The sequence below is a fragment of the Protopterus annectens genome, chromosome 2.part1 (assembly GCF_019279795.1).
Source record: "Protopterus annectens isolate FY-2018-M chromosome 2.part1, PAN1.0, whole genome shotgun sequence".
NCBI lineage: Eukaryota > Metazoa > Chordata > Ceratodontiformes > Protopteridae > Protopterus > Protopterus annectens.
In genome coordinates, this window is record NC_056729.1 from 669,645,572 (window position 1) to 669,672,098 (window position 26,527).

Sequence of the window (26,527 nt, forward strand, 5' to 3'; positions counted from 1 at the left end):
CATATGAAATTGGCAGTTTAAAGCTCTGATTGCCAAGGTTGCAAAAGTATAAACCTTTTTACCACCTCATCTATCCAGCGCCCTGGAGTCTCTATCAGAAGGGGTAGGATTTTTAGCAGTGGAGGCCTTAATGCCCTTGGCCCCCTGAGAAATAGTCTCTGGATCTGCAACAGGATTTTTGAAAAGGAACTTGTGGGACTCGGGAATCCTGTAGTATCAGTCAGGTTTACTAGGAGCAAGGGGGCAGGGAATCAGGGGTCAAACTGGATTCCGAGAAAACATCAACAACAATGTCTAGTACAGGAGGTATAGCCAAACACCTATGCTGAAATAGAAGGAAATCCCTAAGCCTCTTTTCTGAATCAGAAAATGCCTTGCTTTCCCCAGTGGAAATGCTCCCTCAAAGCATGTTAAGTTTCACCAAAAGAAAAGTCCTCAGGAGGGAAAGCAGAGGGAATGGAGTCCTCTGCATCGGAATCCTCATAAGTAGGTTGACAAATCCAGGTCATTAGAATAGTCAGAAGAAACAGAATCCTGATCAGAAGATTCATAATCAAGTTCAGCCCTAGACCTCTTAGAGAGGGGGGGTTGACTACCCCTGATTAGAGAAATTAGATCTTCAGCCATTTTTATCATTTGATTTTTAGGCATAGGGGCCTGAACATGTGGCCTGGGCATCATTTTGTAGACATGGATTGAGATTTAGGCCTTAGTAATGAAGGCAGTGTTGATTTAATATGCAAGACTGTAGGCCTGAATACACCCTCACAAGCCGGTGCCTGCACAGCGGCTCTGGACCCATCCAAGGCAGAGACATCCACAGGTTCCATAGGTGAAGCATCTCGCGGCATACCGGACTCTGAATGGGTCTCAGTAGAGGCCTGCGAATCAGAAGTAGCGGGTATCAGGGGCTGCAAAAGCGCCTCACTGAGTAGCAGTGAACTGGCGACTGGAGAAACATTGTCGGCAGTTTTGGACTCTGTGGCCTGTCTGTCTTTGCGTTTTTTCGCAATTCCGGTAGTCGAAAGGCTAACCGATGACATTTCTGGATAATTAAACCGAGAACCGAAATAATTAGAGGCAAAAATGTACAGACGACGGATAGTGCCCTGATTAAATAAAGCACAAAACTGACAGCAAGGTACATCGTGGTCAGGGCGTAGGCAAGAAATACAGTACGAATGAAAATCTTTATGAGGTATTTGCTTTCCACAAGTAATGCAATTATTAACTTTTACTGACATCGGTAAGGAGCAAGAAAAGGTTTCCCCAACGGGGTACTTAGCTTTAAGTTGAAGACTTCGGTTCTGAAACTCGAAAACGAAAATTTCAGGAGTCGGCCAACTGGCACTTGCAGACTGCTTTGGGCACCGTACGGCAAGAAAGACTGATGTAATGATGTCTGCTGCATGTTTTACACCCCTGACGACCTGACGTCATGGAAGAAGGGACAGCATCCGACGGAGGACCCAAGACTTTGTTAATCAGGCCGACTGAGGGCAACCTGGCAGCATATTACCCAAATGTAATGACTGCAACAGTGAAACATGAAGAACATCTGCCATGACCTTGATAACTACCCTGGGGGCTGTGGTGAGACCGAAGGCTAGGACCCTGAACTGGTAATGACTGGCTCCTAGCCGAAAGCGGAGGAACCTCTTGGATCGCCTATCCATCAGAATATGGTAGTACGCATCCTTGAGGTCTATCGAGCACATCTAGTCTTCCTCCTGCAAGAAAGGCAGGATGGATTGTAGAGTGACCATCCGGAACTTTTCTTTGGCAATGGACAGGTTCGTCGCGGATAGGTCGAGAATCGGCCTCAAGTCCCCTGTCTTTTTTTGGCACCAAAAAGAACCTGGAATGGATGCCTGATCCAGACTGGTCTGGAGGAATTCACTGGATTGCTCTTTTTTTCAAGAAGCTTTCTTATCTCCAAAGCTGCCGCCTCCCTTTGAGCAGGTGGGACATCCAGGAGGCGCCTTGTGCATACAGGGTTGGTTATGAAGGGAATAGAATAGCCTCTGGATATTATTCGAAGCACCCAGCGATCTGACGTGATGGCCTCCCAATGAGCTAGGTGCCTCGAGAAACGCCCCCCGACTGCCTCCAGAGAGGAGCAGTCTGGCAACCCCCCAGGGCTGCTGCATGGGTCGGTAAAAAGTTCCTGTGATGCAAAGTTCTTTGGTCCCCCCTCTGCCTCTGGGCCGGCGTCCACCTTGTCCTCCTCTGCCTCTGGGGAAAAGGAGTCCAGAGCATTCCGGGACTACTGAGATTTCCGGAACCACGGCTTCTTTTGCCCTCGCTGGTTCCAGAAAGACCTTTGGGGGTTAGAGAAGCGGATCCAGATGGCTGACAGCGTTTTCCCATCCTTCTTACTCAGGACAAGCGTATCACGGACGGTCTTCCTGAACAGGTTCAAACCGTCAAAGGGGGAATTAGCGAAGGATGCCTTGAAAGGTTCTGAAAAATCGCAAAGCCGGAGCCAGGCATGATGCCTCATGGCAATACCGGACCCATCTGCCCTAGTGGCTCCCTCGGTGGCATGAGAGAGTAAATGCATGGATGTATTGGACAGACTTGAGAGTGGCCATATGAGCCGAGAATGTCCATTTATCTTCAGCCGAAATAGACTCCGGGGAGACTCAGCATACTCTTTCACAAGGTCATGCTGCAGTCTGATTACATGGGCCATTTAATTCAGTTCCCTTATAAGCAAAGGTAGCTGAAGCAAAAGTCCGCTTTCCAAGATGATCCATCACCCTGGACTCCTTGTCCGGGGGATGGAACAAGGAACTTTCTTGGGCAAGTTCCTTTTTGATGGCCGCAGCCGCCACCACCATGGCATCAACTGGGGAACCCTTACTCCAAGTGGCTTTATCCGCAGGAGAGCTCAATACCTTGTCAGGTCATTTGGGTATTGGCTCTACAGTGTTCGGTTCCTTCCAGGCTCTGATGGTAATAAGGTCCACCAGAGGGTCAGCTGGCGGGGGGGCACCCAAGAGGTAGATGGGCCTGTATCGGACACCTCCAGAAATACCAACTAGTCCAAGGAAGATTTTTGGGCAGACCAACACCCCTCTGGTGAAGAATTTCCATTAGGTCTCCAAAGGAGACATCTTCGGGGGGTGTTCTGGGGGAACCTTCCCCTTCCTCCAAGTTAGTATCTTCAGTGAGGGACTCAGGGGAATCCATGTGCCTACTTTGCAATGGCATTTGCTAGGAGCCTCCTCGCGGGAACTCTCTGGGGAGAGCTCACAAACCATCTTGTATTCCTCAAAGGGAACTGTCTGGGGCTTACCGGATACAGGCTGCCCCTAGGAGGACTGGATGATGGAAGACAAACTCAAACTCAGTTGCGAGGGAGCAAGGGCAGACTCCGAGGAAAGAGTGAGGGGTCTTGATCCTTCAGACAGAACCCTCTCCAGAATGTCAAAAGCCGAAGGGGAACTGGCTACCCTGAAGGTGGTGGTGTGGGCAGCCACACCCCTTGGATCCGAAAAGGGGATCGGAGCCGAGGCTGGCACAGCAGGACCCAAGGAGACATTATGCCCCAACCACAACAGGGATGACTACACGCTCATCCCTTCGGATCAGACACCCAGATCTCGGCTCCGAGAGCTCGGATCCAACAGACTTCAGGGCATGGCCGGCGTCGAGGTAGGAGGTACCATTGACGCCGACCCCCTGACTCCAGGGCTCCTCGGATCTATAGACACAGAAACCCAAGAATGGATTGGAGAAGGAGCTATCGGGGCACATGTCGGGGCCGAACTCCCTGCTCCGGCTGGAAAGGGGCCAGCAACACTCCCATCTGCATCATCTGGTCCATATCGGTTTCAGAGAGGCTCCTAGTAGACCTTGAGGACACCACTGACACCAGCCGGGAGGGTTGATGCGAGGACGACCTCGAAACGGGCTGAGCCTCCTCCTCCGCCTCTGGGAAGAATCGTGGAGAATGGAGCCGAGGGGAAGACGGCCTTGCACTTTTTTCTGGAGATAATAAAACCTTAGCGGGAGGAGCCGACGGATCCGAGTCGGCTTGCCTCTTGCGACCCCTCTCCCTGTCTCTCTCTTTTTCTTTCTCCCTAGGTTCGTCTTTCTTGGCGTCTCTCTCTCCTTGTTTAGAGGTGGGAGTGGGAGTCCCGGACAGGGGAGGAGGGCCGAAGGCTGAACAGTCACAGCCGTGACTGAAGAAGCCGCAGAAGAAGAAGCTGACTCTGCGGGCAAAAGACTCGCAAGAATCAGCTTGGTCCTGTGATCCTGCAGGGCCCGGGGGTTAAAGGCCGCACAAATTTTGCAGCCTGATGTTAGATGAAGCACCCCCGAACAAACTACGCACAGAGTGTGGCCATAGGCCGGTGACAGCTTATGGCCACACTCTATGCACTTAGAGAAAGTAGTTTTCTGACTTTCTGACATTCTTGCTTAGACAAGCTAAGTCAGAAGCATACACACACACGCTAAGGGCGGGAAGAGGCAGCCTACACAACAGAAAGTTTAGCAACTTTCTACACTACTACGATCACTAATATCTAGACACAAAAACCCAGGAGAATAAGTGTAGGGATATAAAACTGTTTAGCACTAAAAAAGGGCGCACACAGCCTGAAAGCTAGATGAAATCTAACTAACCTTCCTGGAGCTCAGAAATCTCTTGCTGGCGAAGCTGCGGCAAATGAGATCTGGGGATTGGAAGGAGGTTGCAGTGTAGTATGGGTAAGGGGAGGAGCTTGGAGCTCAGATCTTTAGCTTGGTAAGCTGCCGGCTTGGATCCCTATCTGATCCGGATCCCACAGGTTGATGATCAAATGAAGTTAACTACTTCAGATTACTAGTTAATTTATATGTTTACCATACTATTCTCAAAAGAAGAGAAAACTATTACACAGGCATAACAAACACACAAAGTATGATACTATGGAGTTACTTAAAGCTATAGCTAAGCTGTTAAAGATGTAAACTGCATAGTGTTTGCACAACATACATTTCATTTCATTCAAAATACAGTATGGTTACAGTTGAGTTTTGCAGTATGTACTATGCACTTTAAAACTGATATTTTGATTGAGATTATATTTTGGAGACGTACATCATCTTGCATTTGCATTCTCACTAATAAATGCGAGTAGGGTGTCGGGTTGCTTTTTTGATATTATGAGTTTTGTTATTCGTAACTACTGTGCTTCTGCATTTTCGTTGTTTTCCCTTTGGTGACTGTGTAACACTAAGTTGTGAAATAGACTCAACTATACATATATTTGACTTGTTAGATCTATGTAAATATTTGTCAGACTTTCTAAACATGTTTATAAATGTAAACTATTTCTATACTATATATTGTTTTGTTACATCATGATGTAACCTGGGCTAAGCCTGTAATTGGTCACTGTTTAATCAGTGTTCTACCATGGTAAACATTTAAATAAACAAAGTAAAATAAATCTGGCTAATTATTTTTCGATAACTTCCAATGGTTCCTTTGGCAACATAACTGCTTAAGACACTGCTGTAAAAAAAAGTGCTGCTTGTTTAATGCTGTTTTAAGGCCAGTGAATTCCATCCACACAAATTCATTCCAAAATTGTACAAGGCTCTTGGAAATGGCTGCTTACAACAATTTTACTGTTGTGTTTTATCTATATATATATATATATATATATATATATATATATATATACATACATATATATACATACAGTAGGATTGGAACACTGTCACAAATATGTATCTTGAAAAATAAGCAAGACAAATCCAAACATAACTTTTTAAAACTTCAGCCAGCATCAGAGTAATATTAAATGTTTTTCCTGCACTTTACCTTTAAAAAAGGAATCACTTCCTTCATAATGGCTTTGATCTGTTTGTCCAGTTGTTGCGTGTCAATACGAGGACAATGGATATTAGAAGCATCACAAATGTTTTCTGTTGGACAGTCATCCCTTGTATCTTGGCCTGAAACAAACCTAGAGGGTCAGTTACACTGCCAAAATCATGCCTTCTGATATATAAGCAACGTACTGCATCATGCAGCACTAAATGTCAATCAAGTTTACTTATATGCTTACATGTAAATTACAAGTACAAAAAAAAAAAAAAAAATCGGTAAAAAATAAATGAACACTCCAGCCAAGCTAGAACTTCCACTGAGTGACCTCTCAAACCTCTTGTATTGGAGGCATACGGGATATATGCAAATGACCCTTATAAACATCAGGTGTTTCAGCTATATGCGATTTCTGAATAATTAGAGGCATACAGGATACATGCAAATGACCCTCAGGAAAGTACAGTTGTGTACACTTACCATAAATGTAGATGTTCGAGTGTATTCACTGTTGCAGTCATTACATTTGGGTAATCTGCTGGCAGGTTGCTCTCAGTCGGCCTGATTAACTAAGTCTTGGGTCCTGCGTCGGTTGCTGTCCCTTCCTCCATGACGTCAGGTCGTCAAGGGTATAAAACATGCAGCTGACACCATTTTCATCAGTTTTTCTTGCCCCAGATGTCAGGTGCCCCCCAAATGGGGAATATATATATATATATATATATATATATATATATATATATATATATAGATATATATATATATATATATATATATATATATATATATATAATTTGGAACACAAACAATATACCTCCAATCAAAAGCAAATACACCAAAAAGGCTTTTAAGCATATTAAAAGAAAGAAGAGGTATAATAAGAGAAAAAAAAAAACGGGTCTGGAGGGTGGATTACCAGTACTGTAACAGTGAATACACTCAAACATCTACATTTATGGTAAGTGTATACAACTGTACTATGTTCTTCGTGTTTCACTGTTGCAGTCATTACATTTGGGTAGATTCCCAAAGCTATGGTTGGGAGAATGGATTTATACAGAATTAGGAGCAGCTATAACGCCCTGCAGGACAGCAGTGGCAAAGCCAGCTCTGGATTTAGAGAAGAGAGGTAAATAGTAATGTTTGGTGAATGTATGAACTGAACTCCAGGTAGCAGCTTCTAGAATGTCTCTGGTAGGAACCCCTCTGAGAAAGGCTGCAGAAGTAGATGCAGCCCTGGTGGAATGAGATCTGATCAGCTTGGGAATAGGTTTACTATAGTGCACATAACAGAAACAAATACAATGGCTTATCCCTTTAGAAATAGTCTGCTTTGAAATAGGTTTTCCCTCTGCCCCTGTAGCAAAAGCCACCAATAGTTGCTCAGATTTTCTTAGCGGTTTTGTCCTGTTTAAGTAGAATCTAAGTTGTCTGTGCACATCCAATGAATGCAGAATCCGCTCACCCTTGTTCTGTGGATTGGGAAAGAAAGTTGCCAGATGAATGGTCTGAAAGGCTCCACTGCCGTAAGGGACTGTAATTCTGAAATCTGTCTAGGTGAAGTAATTGCTAAAAGAAAAGCAGTTTTCCAGGAAAGACATTTTAAATTTGCAGTAGCAGCTGGCTCAAAAGGAGGTAGAGTGAGTTTTTCTAAAACAAAATTGAGGTCCCATGCAGGAGCTGGTGCTCTCCTGGGAGGTCTTAAAATGTTGGCCCCTCTGAGGTACTGCTTTAGCAGAGGATGAGAAAAGAGGGGAGGCTCTGTGTTGTAATGAGCTGAAATGGCAGAGGCATGGATTTTTATAGAAGAAAAAGATAGGCCCTTGTGAAGCATCTCAGTTAAATATTACATAATCTAAGGAATATTGGGCATTGCTGTGCTTATTCCTTGTGCTTGGTTCCAGGCACAGAATCTTTTCCATTTGTCCGCATAAAATTTTCTAGTACTATGCCTTCTAGCCTCCAAAATGACATCCATCACAGGTTTGCTGAGAGATGTAACTGGTGAAATTAGTTGATTAGCCATGCTGCAAGATTCAGAGTTTGGAGCTGAGTGTGCAGAATTTGATAGTTCTGCTGAGACAGCAGGTAAGGTGTCAGAGGCAGGTACCATGGAGGAAGGTGTGACACATTGCGTAGGAGCGGGTACCAGTGTTGGCAAGGCCAGTCTGGAGCAATCAGTAACATTTTTGGTTTTACCTGTCTGACTTTTAGTAAGACCTTGGAGAGCAGAGGCAGAGGAAGAAAGGCATAGACTGATAGGTTTTTCCAGCTGAAGGACAGAGCATCCACTTTCCAAGTTTATTGTGATGAATTCTTGTGCAGAATTTGTCCAACTGATAATTCTTGGGTGAGGCAAAAAGATCTATGTCTGGGGTCTCCCATTTGTGTCAACATGCTGAAGATTTGTGGATCCAGTTTCTACTCATGTGGGTCCATAAGATTTCTGCTTAGTGTGTCTACCAGAGTATTTTGCTTTCCTGGCAGGAATTGAGCTTGTAGATGTATATGGTAAATCAAGGTCGTGTTCCACAATGCCATGGCTAGTCTGCAAAGGGGGTAGGAGTGGGAACCTCCCTGCTTGTTTATGTACCACATGACTGTGATGTCTGTCTTTATCAGTAGATGTCCTGGATGAAGACAGTCCTTGAAGGCTGTCAGAGCATTCTGTACAGCTAGTATTTCTTTCTGGTTGATATGTAGGCGCATTTGATTTGGGCTCCAGTGGCCCTGAATGCATCTCCCTGCTAGATGCTCCCCTTAAGCATAATCTGATGCGTCTGTCGTCAGGGTTTGGGTGGCAGGGGATGGAGTGGATGACAGTCCCTTGTTTTGGTGGCAGGCCTCTGCCCACCGTAGGAACTCTACCTGCAGGCAAGGAATGATAGGAATCATTGTTTCCAGGCTGTATAATGTTGACTCCATAAGCTTTTTAGGTACCATTGATGTTTCCTCATATGCAGTCTTGCATATGGAATTATTAGGATGCAGTTGGCCATGAACCCCCAAGGCCTGCAGAATTTGTCTTGCAGATAGCTGGGTTTTTGTGGCCACCTGTTTGAAGTAAGTCATCAATTGACTTTGTTTTTCTGGCGTAAAGAGGGTCATCTGTGCAGTTGTATTCAAGCTTGCACCCAGGAATGTAATTATTTGAGAGGGTACCAGTTGTGATTTCTTTTCGTTTATGGTGTACCCTAGACAAGTTAGAAGTCTTTTTACAAATGCCAGATGTTTTAGAAGAGTGTCCTTGTTTTATGCCTGAATTAGACAATTGTCCAGGTAAGGATAAATTTGAATGTTTGTCTGCAAAATGCAATTACTGGTGCCAGGCACTTTGTGAAGACCCTGGGTACAGTAGATAAGCCAGGGCAGTGCAGAAAACTGGTAATGCAAATAGCCTGCTTTGAAGCGGAGGTATCTTCTGCAAGATTCCCTGATTGGGATATGCAGGTAGGCCTCAAGTCTAGAGGTACCAACCAGGCATCCTTGCCTAGCATAGGCAGTAACTGTTGTAGAGTCAGCATCTTGAGTTTTGGAATGTCCAGAAATGTATTTAGAATGGTTAAGTCCAGAATTGGACACCATGATTTGTCTTTTCTGGGTACCAGGAAAAGTCTTGAATAAAAACCTTGTCCCTTTTCTGGTACTGGTTGAATAGCCCCCATATTCATGAGGGACATAACTTGTTTCTGGGCCTCAGCCCACTGATTTGGAGGCAGATCTGGCCATCCCGTTTGGGATTGGAAACATGTAGAAATGAAATCTGTATCCCTGGGATACTATATTTACAACCAACTTGTCCTGGGTAATTAGTTGCCAGTTTCGTGCATGAAGTGCCAGATTTTCCCCCAAAGGGGCGGCCAAAAGTTAAGTGCTTGGTGATTTCAGTGGAAAGTCATTGAGACTGTTTACTGTACGAAGGTGTCTTGTTACCTCCAGATTTGGAGGTGGAGGCACCCCATTGCTTTGTTCTATAAGTTCCTTGTGACTGAAACCTGGAGCCTTTGGTATGTCTGGATTTGACCTGAGCGGCTCTGGTGGGTAATGGAAAGGACCAGCTCTTAGTAGGCCAGTGCCTACTGAACCTGGGTGGCTGCAAATGTAGAAAATCTTTTACAGTTTGCATAGATTTAGCTTTATCTTCCATCTTTTTCAAAACTTCTGCCTTATTACCAAACAGACTGTTGTAAAGGAGCATCCAACACTTTTGCTTTAACATGATCAAACAAATTTTGCTCTTTGAGCCAAGCATGCCTTCTTATCACAGATCCAGTTACAGCGGCCCTGCAAGAGGCCTCCAAGGAATCAAAATCACATGGCAAAGTATGCTTTCCAACTTGTTCAGCTGAATGCAATAAATCCTGCAACTCTATTTTTCACACAGTCAGAAATCAACATCATTTTCTGTTTAAGTAAGCCCATGACATGCTGCTATATAAGCATATGAAATTGACAATTTAAAGCCATGATTGCCAAGGTTGCAAACGTGTAAACCTCCTTACCCCATCTATCCAGCACCCTGGAGTCTCTATCAGAAGGGGTAGGATTTTTAGCAGTAGAAGCCTTAACGCCCTTGGGACCCTGAGAAATGGTTTCAGGGTAAGCAGCAGGTTTTTAAAGAGGAATTTGTGGGAGTGAGGAACCCTGTAATATCTGTCTGGCTTACTAGGAGCTGAAGGCAGGGAATCAGGAGCCATGCTGGATTCTGAGAAAACATAATCAACAATGTCTAGAACAGGAGGTAAATCCTCAGGAGGAGAAGCAGAAGGGATGGAATCTTCTGCATCAGAGTTCTCATAAGGTGGAGTAGATAATTCCTGATCAGAAGAGGAATCAGAAGAAACAGAAACCTGATCTGATGATTCATAGTCAGTGCCTTGTCTTAGGCCTCTTAGCAGGAGGGGGATGGGTACCCCTGATCAAGGTAATAAAATCCTCGGCCATTTTGATTATTTGTTTTTTAGGCATAGGGGCCTGTGCATGTGGCCCAAGCATTGGTTTTTTAGACATAGAAGTTGATTTTGGCCTTAGTTTTGAAGATGGCTATCTGGTTCACTATACAAATCGTTAGGCCTGAAAAAACCCTCAGAAGCCAGTGCCTGCTCAGAGCTCCGGACCCATCTAAGATAGAAACATCTGCGGGTTCAATACTTAAAGTGTCTCATGGCATACCGAACTCCGAATGGGTCTCAGTAAAGGCTTGCGAATCAAACGTAGCGGGTATCAGGGGCTGCGAAAGCACCTCACTGAGTACCGGCGAACCGGCCACTGGCTTAGAAGCTTCATGGGTTTTGGACCTCGATGGTCTGTCTCTGTCTTTTTCTTTGCGTTTTTTAGATATTCCTGTAGTCGGATTGCTAACCAACGACATTTCTGGATAGTTAAATCTTGAGCCAAAATATTTTGATGCAAAAATATACCAACGCTTAATAGTGCGTTGATTAAATTTAGCACAAAACCGACAGCAAGGCATGTTTGTGGTCAGGGCCTAGGCAAGGAATACAGTACAAATAAAAATCCTTATGAGATATATGCTTCCCACAAGTAATACAATTATTAACATTTACTAACATCGGTAAGGAGCAAAAAAAAGTTTCCCCAATGGGGTACTTAGCTTTAGGTTGAAGACTTCGGTTCTGAAACTCGAAAACGAAAATTTCAGGAGTCAGCCGACCGGCACTTGCGAACTGCTTCTGGCTTCGCGTGGCAAGAAAGACTGATGAAAATGGCATCGGCTGCATGTTTTATACCCCTGACGACCTGACATCATGGAAGAAGGCACAGCAACCGATGCAGGACCCAAGACTTTGTTAATCAGGCTGACTGAGGGCAACCTGTCAGCAGATTACCCAAATGTAATGACTGCAATAGTGAAACACGAAGATCATCATCAGGTGTTTCAGCTATATGGCGATTTCTGAATTTATTCAGAAATCGCCCTATAGCTGAAACACCTGATGTTCCTATTTATTAATTATTTTTAGATTAAACTAACCAACAATGGAAATGTTGTGCTATATTGTGTAGAATGAGTGTTGCGCTTTTATTTTTTCTCACATTCACTCTAAAAGCCTGATTATACTAGAGCGTTGCTCAGCCACATTTTCTAAATCTGCCATTGCATTTAAAACACTAATAACCTCTGCCTGCTTGTTAACAGCCTGGATTCATGAGTCGCTTAGCATACTTGTTTACCTGATTAATTATACTATCACTAAAGAGCTGTTTGTACTGTTGGACTCACATAGGGCAGAAAGTCTAAATAGTTAATGTTTGGTCGGACAAGTCCTACTATTGGTAGCCACACAAACAAGTCACTGCATTGTCTTATCTGCTGAAATATGGTGCTTATTACCTGTCTTACCTGTTGAATTACAGTGAGTTATTTTTACTGTCTCTTATATATTGTTGTTTAACACTGTTAAGACTATGGCAATGCTACTGTATTAATCTCACTATACTAAGGATACCTTGAAGTCTGTTACTAAAGCCACTATCTCTCCCGTATTCTCACTTTAGATAGCCCCCCCATGCACACCGCGTGGCACCTAAACTATCATCGCTGACTTGCTTGGACTCCCTCCCAGTGCGACTGCACAGACCAGCCTCCTCTCAATACCTCTCCATTTAGTGTAAAACTCCTAAAGGGACTCAGGGTAAACTACTTTCCTAATTAAAAGTATATTGTCCGATTAGCGTCTGTTGCAGGAATTAGACAGTACCAAATCTAAAAACCAGGCTATTATCCTACTGGTAATCCCAGCAAAAAGAAAAAACAGCAAACTGACATTGAACACTGTTACCTTTAAGACCCAGGAAAACTCCTTGTGGTGTAGTCCCCGTTCCGCTTCGCCCTCGCTACGCTCGGGCTCGCTCCGTGCCCCACCCTGCCCCCTATTCCCACCCGCCCCCACTACCTCTACATTTATTAGGTCATTAAGCCGATCCCCCTTTTCACCAACCAATCACAACTGTCCCTCACTCTGACTCTTCTCCCTCCCATTTCTCTGTCTGTCTATACTACTAAGGCTACTCCCCCTGCCCGCCTACTAACCTCTCTCCATTAACATTCTATTCTCCCCCTCCAGCTTTTTATATACCCATTTTACCAAGGTACTTCCCCCCAGCTTACTACACTCACCAACCTCTCCTCACACCACGGATAGAAGCTCTTTTACTACCCTTCCCTTCATATCATTACTCATTATTATTTCTTATCTTTTAACAAGCTATGAAGCTCTAGCCCTAGCAGGAGCCTACCTCCCCAAGGGTCACACCTCCCTACACTCCCATAACCCCTCCAATCTCATCCCTCCTCCTCACTACCCTGTTAATAACCCGATTCCCAAAAGAACTCATCCTACCCTCCGCCACCCTAAAGCACCTACAACAAAGGATAATCTCAAATTACTAATTAAACTCCAAAAAATACTTGATTACTTGAAAAAATCCATCACAAAAGATGGTGATATCCACCCCAACCCAGGCCCTAATTTTGACCTAGGCCCTAACTCCCTGAAAGCAGCCAGAAGCTCTGTGGGCCCTAATTTTGACCTAGGCCCTAACTCCCTGAAAGCAGCCAGAAGCACGGTGGGCTCCCTCCTTATGCTTCACCTCAATCTAAGAAGTATCAATAATAAGGTTCACAACTTGCATGCCTTGCTTGCAACCCACTCACCTGACATCATGTGTCTATCGGAAACATGGCTCAAACCTAGCACTAAGGATGAAGAAATCATCCCACCTGGGTATAATATCCTTAGGGCCGATCGAATAACTAGAAAGGGTGGAGGAATAGTTGTCATGTTCAAAAACTCCTTGAACATCACAATGAATCCACTCCAACCTCCAAAAATCCCTAACCTAGAACTGATTGCCCTCAAAGTATGCCTAAACAACCAAAAATGTATTAATCTTATAGTAATTTATATACCACCAGGCAAAAATGTTGAAAACCTAGAACAATCTCTTAGTTGGTTTGCTACCAACTATCCCCAAGAAACCATAATACTAGGGGACGTTAATATTGATTGGTCCCTCTTCTCCGAGCACTCAAATCCTCTCCCCATCAACTTACATGGCTTCTCCCAAAATATTCTATCCCCCACTAGAATTGGAAATGCTCAACAAAAAGACAGCATCATTGACTGGATTCTTACTAACAAGGATCCAAATAACTATACTGCAGGGACCCTTCCCAACGACCTTAGTGACCACCTTATTACCTTTATTATAAAACACAAATGTCCGACTACAAACCATCCCCTAACCAGACTAGTTAGGAACAGTAAGAATTTTGTCCCAGACCGATTTCTTGCAGACCTCAAAGCATGTAATTGGACCATCCTAAAAACTCTACCCTTAGATGAGAGTGTGTCATACTTTGACACTTTCCTCAAGATACTCGACTCTCACGCTCCTAAGCGACTTACTAGAACTAAGGAACGTATCGCACCTTGGCTAACAAAAGATACTAAAACCAAAATTAAACTCCGAGACCAGGCCTGGAACAAATGGAGAACTACTAAAACCCCCCTAGATCGCATCAAGTTTCTACAGCTTAGAAACTCAACCAAAGCAGCCGTTATGTCTGATAAAAAACAATATTTCTGTCACCTCCATGACAAACACCAGCATAATCCTAAAAAATTCTGGGCTGGATTCAATCACCTCCTTCATCCAGGTAAATCTACCATCCCCACCCCTGAGAAACTCATGGGCAAAGATCCAGGTGAAATAGCCAACACTTTTAATTCTTTTTTTACCGAGACCACTCAGTCCCTCGCCAGTCAGCTTACTACTTCTCCCTCGGCTGTAACCTTAACTAAAGACCCAACTCAACCCTCCTTTAACCTACAACCAACATCTACCTCCTATATTCGAACCCTCTTGAAAAAACTCAAACCAACCACCTTAGCGGCTGACTTACTCCCAGCAAATTGCTTACAAATAGCATCTGACACCATAGCCTACCCTGTTTCAATCTTGATCAACCGGACCATCTCTGAAGCTTCTATCCCCTCAATCTGGAAAATCTCTTATATCATCCCTCTCCATAAAGGAGGGTCCTCCACTGACACATCTAACTCCAGACCCATAGCTATACTGTCTCCTCTAGCCAAAATCATGGAACGCTGCGTTCACAAGCAACTCATTACCCATCTTACTCGAAACAACCTCCTGTCTAACACCCAGCACGGCTTTCGCCCCCATCATAGCACAACCACTGCTCTCCTCTCCTTTGTTGACTCAGTCAACCACAACCGCAATAATAAATTAATATCCTCTGCGCTCTTTCTCGACCTTTCGAAAGCCTTTGACATGGTCAATCACCAACAGTTGCTCCACACACTAGAAACCTTTCACCTCAGCAAATCAACCATAAGTTGGTTTAACGCCTACCTCTCTTGTAGAAAACAGGCGGTTCAGTGGCAAAACAGGCTATCAGACCTACTCCCCACTAACATCGGTGTTCCCCAAGGATCTATTATTGGTCCCCTTCTTTTTTCCATATTTATAAATGGTCTACACTCTATCATTCCCAAAGCCACCTGCATTCAATATGCAGACGACTCCACCCTGATCTGCTCTGACGTCTCTCTCGCCAAACTCCAAGTCACAACCCAAAACTGCTTTTCCTTAGTTGAAAAATGGTTCTCGGAACTAAAACTTTTACTCAACCCAACCAAAACCAAATTACTTCTATTTTTCCCCACTCCAATTACCTCCCAAGGAAAAGAACCTCCTAATACCAACAACCCAACCTTTCATGTCTCCTCCAACAATGGGACCATAATCGAACCTGTCTCCCACACCAAACTACTAGGGGTGACCATAGACCAACAAGCTTAAATTTGATATGCATGTCAGCCTGACCATTAAGTCGGTAAACAAGAAACTCGGGTCCATGTATAGAATAAAGAACTTAACCTCACAGACACCAAACTAACTATCGCCCGGACCCACCTCCTCTCCACACTCCTTTATGCCTCCCCGATATTCTCCTTCCTTAACAAGAGAGAGCTCAATAAACTATTTACAACCTATAACCATATAGCCAGATTCATAACAGGAATGCCCTATCGCACCCATCACTGCCAAAATCTAAGGACACTGGAATGGTTAGAACTGCCCAACATTCTCAAACTCAACCAACTCACTGAGGCATTTAAAACAATCAACCATCCAGACAAAACCCCCTCACTGAACAAAATACTTACCCCCTACTCCAACCTCACGTCCCTCAGGTCATCCAAAAGTCTACAAGTACAGACCATTAAATCTAACAACTCGGGAGGTGAGGCACTCTATGCAGATTCCATTGGCAAATCCTTGAATGCCCTCCCAAACAACCTAAGACACATGACCTCTCTTCACCAATTCAAAAAACACCTCAAAGATCTCCTAAAGTCCCAATGGCTATGCCCTTGCTCTAATCCAGACTAATAGCAAACGTCCCAGGCCCACCAAAGCCTCTACCCAACCCAAAACCTTAAAGGTCCACAATGTAGCCATGTTAGGCCATCTACATAAGTCTGTACCTCTTTTAAACAATATGTATAACCTACTTGCTTGCTTTATTTGCCTATGAATGTATTAATAATTACTTGATCTGCTGATGTTCTGTCTATCTACCTCTGTTCTTTGGAGCTTTTCTCCCCGGGCCTCTACTGAAAATGGACATGTATCAAGCTAGACTAGCCCGGTCAACAAATGTAAAATAAAATAAATAAATAAAATAAAATGTCCCATATGCCTCTAATACAAGAGGTTTGAGAGGTCACTCGGTGGAAGTTTTGGCTTGGCTGGAGTTTTCATTTAGTTTTTATTGACTTTTTTGTGCAACCTTCTCACTCATTGCTTTGGTAAGTACAAAAAATATAGAATCAAAATTGCAAAACAGAACAATAAAAACGACAAAAGAATAAATAAAAATAAAATGTATGGTAAAAGGCACAACAGCAGTAATAAAACTGGACATCATTCAGCTGTGAGAAAGGTCAAACAAACTGGTTAAGGAGTGCTCAAAGCTACTCACCATGATGGGACTTCCCTCAGTGACCCAAGCAGCATGTTTTAGAGGTGCAGCCCCTGATGCACAAAGGCAGAAAAAAACAGAAAAGTTGCACCGCTGTATGTGCCAAGGGTTACCGCATGGTCAAGCACAGGGTACAGAGTGGTTGATAACCAGCCAGAAAGTACAGTTTTGTACCTACCATAAATGTAGATGTTCGAAGATCCACATTGCTGCAGTCATAACCTGTGGGTAGTCCGCTGTCCTCGGTCGGCCCGAATACCAAAGTGTTAGGCTGGCGTCGGTCATGGTCGCTCAGATCTGACGTCAGTACGCCGTGGTACTAAAGCGCATGACCGACGCCATATCCTCAGTCTTTCTTGCCCCAGATGTCAGAAGGCCTTAAAAAGAAAGGCCATAGCCAAAAATGGAAAAACTCCCAGTCACCCATGTAGAGACAACATTTACAACACAAACCACACAACCACCCCAAACTACAGAGGGGAAGGAGGGAGGGTAAATTGGACTGCAGCAATGTGGATCTTCGAACATCTACATTTATGGTAGGTACAAAACTGTACTATGTTCTTCATCTCACATTGCTGCAGTCATAACCTGTGGGTAGAATCCCAAAGCAAAGGTAAAGGGAGGTTGGCAAAATCATAAAGCATTGGGAGCTGCTAACATGCCCTGTAAAACTGCAGTGGCAAACCCAGCCCTAGATTTGGAATAAAGAGGGAGATGGTAATGTTTAGAAAAAGTGTGCACTGAACTCCAAGTAGCTGCCTCCAAAATATCTTTAGTAGCTACTCCCCTTAAAAAAGCAGTAGAAGTGGCAGTCGCCCTAGTGGAATGAGGTCTGATTCCAGCCGGAACCTCCTTACCATGATGAGAATAACAAAAAGCAATACAATGGCCAATCCACTTAGAAATAGTTTGTTTTGAAACAGGTTTCCCCTGAGAACCCAAAGCAAAAGAAATAAACAACTGTTGAGACTGCCTGAACCCTTTGGTTCTGCTCAAATAATAACGCAACTGCCAGTGAATATCCAGAGAGTGCAAAATTTTTTCCCCCTTATTTTGGGGATCAGCATAAAATGTAGGCAAATGAATAGATTGGTTTAATGCCACATTAGAAACAACCTTAGGCATAAAAGTAGGGTTAGTACGCAGGGAGACCCTATCCTTATGAAATATCAAGAAGGGCTCAACTGCCATTAGAGCCTGTAATTCAGATACCCTTCTAGCAGACGTAATGGCCAACAAAAAAGCAGTCTTCCAAGACAAAAACTTCAACTCCGTAGTAGCTGCAGGTTCAAAAGGAGGTAAAGTGAGCTTTTCCAACACAAAATTGAGGTCCCAAGAAGGAGTAGGAGCTCTACGTGGGGGTCTTATGTTTTGCCCTCTAAGAAATTGCTTAAACAAAGGGTGAGAGAATAAAGGAGGGTCACAGTCATAGTGAGCAGAAATGGCTGCAGCATGAACTTTTACAGAGGAGAAAGACAAACCCTTGTCTAATAATTCTGTAAGATACTGAAGTGAAACACTCAAATTAGGCACAGAGACATCAAAGCTCTTTGTTTTGCTCCAAAGAAAAAATCTCCTCCATTTATCAGCATAAACTTTCCTGGTACTAGGCCGTCTGGCCTCCAAAATGACATTCAAAACTTGTTGAGGAAGCTGCGACCCCCCAGGGTCTAAAACAGAATATGCCAAGCTGTCAGATGCAGGGACTGTATCCTGACATTGCGGAAAAGATTGCTTGCCTGGGACAAAAGGTGTGGAACTGATGGCAAAGGCCAAGGAGGCTCCAGTACTAAACTCCTCAGCAGAGGGTACCAGTGCTGAAGTGGCCAATCTGGAGCTATTAGAATCATGCAAGGCTTGTCCTGTCTGACCTTCAAGAGCACCTTGGGAAGAAGAGGCAGAGGAGGAAAGGCATAGACGTGAAGGTTGTTCCAAATGAATGATAGAGCATCCACTTTCCAAGCTTTTGGGTGAAACAGCTTTGTGCAAAACTTTGGCAGTTGGAAATTTAGTGGAGAAGCGAAGAGATCTATGTCTGGAGTTCCCCAAGCCACCGTCAACTGTTGAAATACATGAGGATCCAATTTCCACTCGTGGGGATCCACCATCTGTCTGCTCAAAACATCTGCTAAGGAGTTCTGTGCTCCCGGCAGAAACCTTGCCTGAAGAGTGAGGTGCAAACAGAGCAGTCTCCCACAAAATCATAGCTTGTCTGCAAAGAGGGTACGAATGGGTTCCCCCTTGCTTGTTGATGTACCACATGACTGTTGTGTTGTCTGTTTGAATCAACACCTGTCCTGGCTGAAGTAGATCCTTGAAGGTCATCAGGGCAAATTGGACTGCTAACATCTCCTTCATGTTGATATGCAAAAGTTGTAGTCTGGGAGGCCACGTGTCTTGAACCCATTTCCCATTGAAGTGTGCTCCCCAAGCCATGTCTGAGGCATCTGTCGTTAAGATCTGACTCGCCTCTGGTCGGGTCACAGAGAGTCCCTTGTTTAGGTGACATTCCTGAGCCCACCACAAGAATTCCCTTTGGATGCAAGGTATTATCTGAATGACAGTGTCCAAATCGTGGCAGTGTTGAGTCCATACGCTTTTGAGATACCATTGTAGCTTCCTCATATGCAGTTTGGCATTGGGAAGCACCAGAATACAAGATGCCATGAACCCCAAGGCCTGAAGGACTGCCCTTGCAGTCAGCCTGGACCGTAGAGATAATTGCTGGAAGTAAAGGGCAAGATTTCTTTGTTTGTCCGGGGTCAAAAACGCCATCTGAGAGGCTGTGTACAGTCTCACACCCAGAAAGCACATGTCCTGAGAGGGTACTAGACTGGACTTTGTTTCGTTCACAGAATACCCTAGGCACCTTAACACTGTAATAACATACTGAAGATGGTGAAGTAACTTGACTTTGTCTTGAGCAAGAATCAGGCAATCGTCCAAATAAGGATAAATTTGTATTCCCCTTAGTCTTAAGAAGGCTATCACCGGAGCCAGGACTTTTGTGAACACCCTGGGCGCAGTAGATAAGCCAAAGGGCAATGCAGAGAACTGATAATGAAAAGTGCCAGCCCGAAAACGCAGGAACCTCCTGCAGCTGGGCCTGATAGGAATGTGAAGATAAGCCTCTTTGAGATTCAGAGTTACCATCCAGTGATCTTTGCCTAGCAGAGGCAGAAGCTGTTGCAAGGTTAACATCTTGGATTTGGGAATGTCCAGGTATGTGTTGAGAATAGACAAGTCCGGAATTGGCCTCCAAGTGTTTCCTTTCTTTGGTACCAAAAACAGGCGAGAATAAAATCCTAGGCCCACTTCTGACGGAGGGACCCCCTGGATAGCCCCATTTTAAAAGTAAAGAAATCTGTTTGTGAGCCCCCAACTTTTGCTGAGGAGGAACGTCTGGCATGCCTTTGAAAGGAGGCAAGGTGTGAAAATAAAACTTGTAGCCTCGGTCTATAATGTCCAACACCCATTTGTCCTGGGTGACTAAAAGCCAATTTTGCCTGAAAAGTGCCAACTTTCCTCCCAGAGGAGCTGCCAGACAGGAGGGATCTGGCAGCTGGAGAGACAGGTCATTGGGTCTGTTTACGAAAAGGCTGACCCCTGCCCTCACCTGAAGATTGTGCAGGGGAACTCCACGTCCTAGGCCTGAAAGAACCCTGAGCATGAGCTCTGCCCCTACCACGTCTAGATATGCCCCTAGACTGTAAATCAGAAGAAGGATAAGCCCATCCCTTAGTAGGCCAATTTCTGCTAAACTTAGGGGGCTGCACCTGTAAAAAATCCTTAACTGTCTGCATAGACTTAGCTTTGTCTTCCATTTTCTTCAAAACTTGACTCCACAGGAGAACCAAACAGAACTTCAGATTGAAGGGGAGCATCCAAAATTCGAGCTTTAACATGCTCTGACAAGTTCTGATCCTTAAGCCAGGCATGCCTACGAATAACTGATCCAGTGGCAGCCACCCTGGAAGAAGCCTGAAGAGCATCAAAACCACACTGCAAAGAATGCTTACCCACCTGATCAGAGGCATGAACTAAATCCTGCAATTCCTTCCACTCTATGCCCTCTGCCAAAGCATCTACCTTAGATTTTAACTGACTTAGGAGAAAATTCTGGTACTGCAGCATATGAAACAGGCAATTCAAAGCCCTCATTGCTAGAGTGGAGGAGGTATACACTTTTTTTCCCCACCTATCCAAAGCTCTAGAATCTTTATCCATAGGAACTGGATTCTTTACAACAGAAGCCCTGACACCCTAAGGTCCCTGGTTAATAGTTTCTGGGTCAGCTCTTGGGCTCTTATACAAATATTTATGAGCCTCTGGCACTCTGTAATACCTGTCTGGCTTGACCGGGGCAGGAGGCAAAGAATCAGGATTAAGGGAAGCTTCAGAAAAAACATCCTGAACAACATCCAGAACAGGGGGTATAGCCAAGGGCCTATGCTGTGGTAAAAACAAAAATTCCCTAAGTCTCTTTCGAGAATCTGAGAAATCCTGACCTTCCCACTTAAAATGCTCCCTCATGGAATGCAGGGTTTCAGAAAAATCCTCTGGAGGGGAAGCAGAAGGACTAGAATCCTCTGTATCTGAATCAGAATAAGGAGGAAAATCCTGAATGTCTTCAGCCGAAGACTCAGAGTAATCTGAGGAATGCTCCAAACCTTCCACCTCTGGCTCCACCCTAGACCTCTTATCTGGAGGGGCAAAGAACCCTGATTAAGGTAATCAAATCCTCTGCCATTTTCAGCATATGCTTTTTAGGTACAGAACCTGCAGAACTAGGGCTGACGCCAGAGGAAGACAAACCAGGCCTGACCTTGGAAGGTACTTTAGAGACAGAAGTAGAAGGCCTAACCACCTTATGCAAAGAAGGGACTACAGAGACTTGAGAGGCCCCCTCAGCCTGACCCGACTCCTGAGAGGCCACATCCTGCAAAATTAAAGGCTCCCCCTAAGACTCAGCTGAAACCTCGGTTGGATCCACAGATTCCACCGTAGTTTCTAAAGAACCGGCGTCCGTAACGGATGACTCATCCTGCTTGGACTTTAACGATTTTTCCTTACGCTTCTTAGCGGTAGCGGGCATCGGAGGATCCAACGGCATATTGTAGTTACACTGCTTACCGAAGACAAGCCTAGCACAATCTAATCTGCGTTTAATAGTGCGCTTATTAAATCTAGCACAAAAGCGACACCCGACTACGTCGTGCTCAGGCCCCAAGCAAGGAATACAGAGAGAGTGGTAATCCCTATGAGGTATCTGTTTCCCACAAGAAATACAATTATTCACTTTTTCTGACATCCGGATTTAACTGAGGCAAGAAAAGACAAAAATATTCTAACGGGTACTTAGCCCAACTTGGTCTTCGGTCTGAAACTCAGAATACGAAAATTTCAGGACGCCGAACGGCACTTGCAAACGCTGCTTCTGCTTCGGACCATGCGGCAAGAAAGACTGAGGATATGGCGTCGGTCATGCGCTTTAGTACCACGGCGTACTGACGTCAGATCTGAGCGACCATGACCGACGCCAGCCTAACACTTTGGTATTCGGGCCGACCGAGGACAGCGGACTACCCACAGGTTATGACTGCAGCAATGTGAGATGAAGAACATGTAGGGGATACAAATCTTGCAGGGCCAGAAAAAAACAGTTCTACAATTTCAAATATAATTTGCTGTTGAACTTGCAGCCATTCTAGCTCACAAAGAAACAATGTAATAGGCTACTCATGAAATAAACTCATAATAATCGAAAGACCAAGTTCTGAACAAACTGCTAAATTCACAGGAACACCTAGGTACAGGACATTACAACAATTAAACTGGGAAGACAGATATGCATAAACCACTACAGGAAGGTTATGTAGGTGGATAAGGTGCTTAGTAAGAGCAATGTTCCAGATATGAAGTTGGGAAGCTATGACAGCAGCAGACATCTCGTCATTAAGGGGTGTCCTACCAAGAAATCCAACTTAAATACCTCTGACAAATTCAACTGTGAAACAATAGATGAAGGAGATTAAGTGGAGAAGAGTCCCCTCTCAAAGTGACATCTACAGACGTACCCACTGTGTTTGGGGTACTGGGCCTTTTAGTGATTTTTCCGATATTCAATCAAGGATGCATTCCAAGCCAAAGAAGACTTTGCTGCTGTTAAGTTTGTTCCTGAGGAAATGAGAAATTACATCTGTGTCTCATCAGCACAGTAATAGTACTGTATGCCTCTCCTTTGTAGGTCTTTCCTAATGTGCTTAGTATGTAGCCCTGTAATATACAAGTAACTAAGTAGGAAGCAAATCAGTTCACCTAACACCTCTGTGTACGCTTGAAAATGTACGATACAAACCAATGCACAACTATACCACTGATGCCACAAAAGCAGGAGTGCAGAAAGTCCTACAGGATTTCATGGTCCACACTGTCAAATGTGGATGAGAAATCTAAAATGACCATAGTAAAATAAATTGGCCCCTCAAGAGTCAGATAAAGTTATCATAAAATGGGTAACAGGAAGACAAACCAAGTCAAAGACAGGAGACTTTTAGTAGGACTTAGCACATACCATGTAAGCTGTGTGTGAGAAGCTCTATCAGACCAAAGCAAGCTTGGCATACAAAAAACTGAGCAGCCAGATCACACTCCTCAAAAGAAAAAGCTTGCTAGGAGGACAGGCAATCTGGATTCCATAGCTACCTAATCACATGAAAAAAGAAAAAAAAAAAAACACAGCTCATCAAATTTCAAGTAGAGGCTTATCATAAGACATTTCAAACTAGTAAGGTAAGACGACTGTCCAGGACAAGCTCATCTTTAAGCTGGTTAATGTCACACCACCTCTGCTCTGACCATGTCCAATTTACGCAATTCAGAAAGTCAAACAATGGCTTTTGTGGTCTGAAGTGAACTAGATTTACATTGCTGGAGGCTAACATGACAAAAGCTACTGTCAGTGCCCCAAAAGTAGACACCCAGTTTCTCTGCATCTTCACCATTACAATCCTGAAGGTACTGACAACACAAGAGGTCTGAAATGGGTAACAATGGCTGCCCTGTACCAGCCCTAGGTTAGAGGATTCTAACCTGGTGTCATTTACTCATGATCCAGAGATAATGTTTGGCCATTAAACAGGTTCCAGCATCAAGCCCAGGTTGTGGCTCCAAACTTGAAATCCTATTCCAGTGTATGGTCATAAATATTAGTAGCAGAGGTGAACTCTAATCTCAAATATACAAATTCACAAAAGCCACTGACTCCCTGTCCACCCCTAAAGTAGTCGCCTAGTAATTTTACAACTCCTTTACTGTTATTTAAGTAAGGAAATGTATATTTACAATACAGTATTTATATTACTCCATTTACATTACCCATATTTTCAGTTTTTTTTTTTTTTTATTTTGAGGCGAACAGAATTAATTTTGTCCCTACAGGGTTTTTGCGTTTACTACAATCAACTAATCCTATACTTTCCAGAAAATACAGCCAACCACCTGACTATTTGTTATGGAGAGAATTACATAATGATCACATGTAACTTTTTTATGCTCATTACAATACTTTTCTTTTCCAGGTTGAAAGGTGGAGATAACATCTAATTAATTAAATCACTTTACAACCATCTCAAATGCAAAACAATCTTAACACATCTGCACACGTAATGCCAGTTTACATAATTTAATAATTTCTACAATGTCACTACCAATACTCTAGATTCCTTACTTATAATATGGAAATTCCTAGCTTCTCTCCGATAAGGTGTGATGGGGAAGAAAGAGGTAATTAGGAATATATTTTCTCCAAGTGCAGTGAATGGAAAACTAAGGATTCCCTGCAGGATGCACTGTCGGAGATGCAGGGTGGACGGATTGGTGTGATGGGGGGGTCAAATATGTAATTTCTAAACTTTCAAATTACAGTGAAGAGAACGGTAAAGTTTCTGTTCCGCACTGTTGGGTAATCTCAATTGTTCAGTTTCAAATGGTAAAGTTACTGTTCCACACTGTTGGGTGATCTCAATTGTTTGGTTTTGAGACTTCAAAACTCTGAACATCTGAACCCCAGGATTGTGATGTTCGAGGTTTTGAAGTTTCGAAATTACTAAGTGGACCCGACGAGGGAGACTATTTTTGAACTATGACACAGAATCGGAATTGCCTACACATGGTAAGGCCTTGCTGGCTCTAATTATGTTGACTGCCAAAAAAGCAATCGTATCCGGCCTTAGGCATAGGCCAACTAGGCGGCTGCCTAGGGCGCTGGTCTAGCAGGGGGACTTTAGTATTTATCTGATGTAGGCAGACCAGGACAGGGACACCAGGTAGTGTGGTGGGGGGTGCCGTGGAGCTTTTTTGCCTAGGGCACCAGTTGACCTAAGGCTGCTGCTGAAAGCAGTTACTAGAAAACGAAAATCAAAATCTAAACCAACTATATTAGAAGTTGTGAATATAGTAACAGAGATAAAACAACTGGAACTGAGATCTTTAGAAAAAGGTAGGAGCAAACTACACAGGAAAAAATGGGAACTGTGGGAAGAATACTTACAGGAGAGGATTGAGGTTTGAAAATGATCTATGTAATGTTTGAAAAGAAATGGGTAGATTATAAGTGATGTATAACGTTTGCAAATGGGGGTGTGTCAGTATAGTTTGTGATGTAAAGTGTTTGCATCTAGGATTGTGTCAGTGTAGTTTGTTTTCATTTATATAAATGTATGATTGCTTATGTAAGTGATCATAAGAGGTTACTGGGCTAATGGCCTTGGGGCACTTACAAGCCTAGCCAAAAAAAAAAAAGAAACCTCAGTCAGCACCTATGGGACACATGTGGAACTCCTGGGACAAATAAGAAGTTATGTACTCACCATAACGTTCCATGTGAGTTGTTCCATCTCGCCTTCATTCTTTACCGATGGGTTCGGAGATGATCCATCGGCTCCAATACAGCCGTTAGCAAAGCTCAAGGTTTACCAGTAACTCGAGACCAAGCTCCTTATCCCATGATGCACTGATGGAATTACCTCAGATCGTGTTTGCTGCGTGTACTATACCCATGTAACAGAACTACCTTCCCACAGAGAGGGAGAAGAACTGAATAACCAGGATGAGATGAGCCTCTAGGTCAACTATGAGTCAGGTGGGGGATAGAGGGAGGGACGTAAGAACGAAGGTGATATGGAACAACTCTCACATGGAACGTTATGTTAAGTACATAACTTCTTAATGTGAAGTTGTTCAATCTCGCCATTCATTCTTTACTGATGGGTAACGTTCCTAGCACCCTCAATCTTGGGTGTCTCACGGGAGTACATTCTTCAAGACCATAGACCCAAAGGAAGCCCCGTCCCAGGAGGCCTTATCAACTTAGTAATGAGTGATAAAGGTATGAGGTTTAGACCAAGTGACAGCAGCACAAATGTTATTAAGGGGCAATTTGGCTTGGAATGCAAACAATGTGGAAACTGCCCTGGTAGAATGAGCTTTAATCTTGTGTAGTAAGGGCATATTAGCAGCTGAACAAACAAAGGTGATACAATCAGACAGCCATTTAGAAAGTGTTGTTTTAGCCACTGGTCTACCTTTTCTGGCTTCAGAGAAAGACACAAAGAGCTGGTCTGATTTTCTAACATCTTTTGTTCTGTCCAAATAATATC

The 26,527-nt window shown here is 43.8% G+C and overlaps 1 protein-coding gene across 1 annotated transcript in view; it reads right to left on the minus strand.

Annotated features, from left to right (window-relative positions):
- The window catches only part of PCM1 (pericentriolar material 1), a gene marked incomplete at its 5' end in the record, with an annotated part of 3,258,627 nt that overhangs the window by 789,082 nt on the left and 2,443,018 nt on the right, over positions 1-26,527 (minus strand). The window contains one exon of the mRNA XM_044063494.1: positions 5,822-5,955. Coding sequence (XP_043919429.1) covers positions 5,822-5,955 — 134 coding nt within the window. The remainder of the gene's footprint in view (positions 1-5,821; positions 5,956-26,527) is intronic.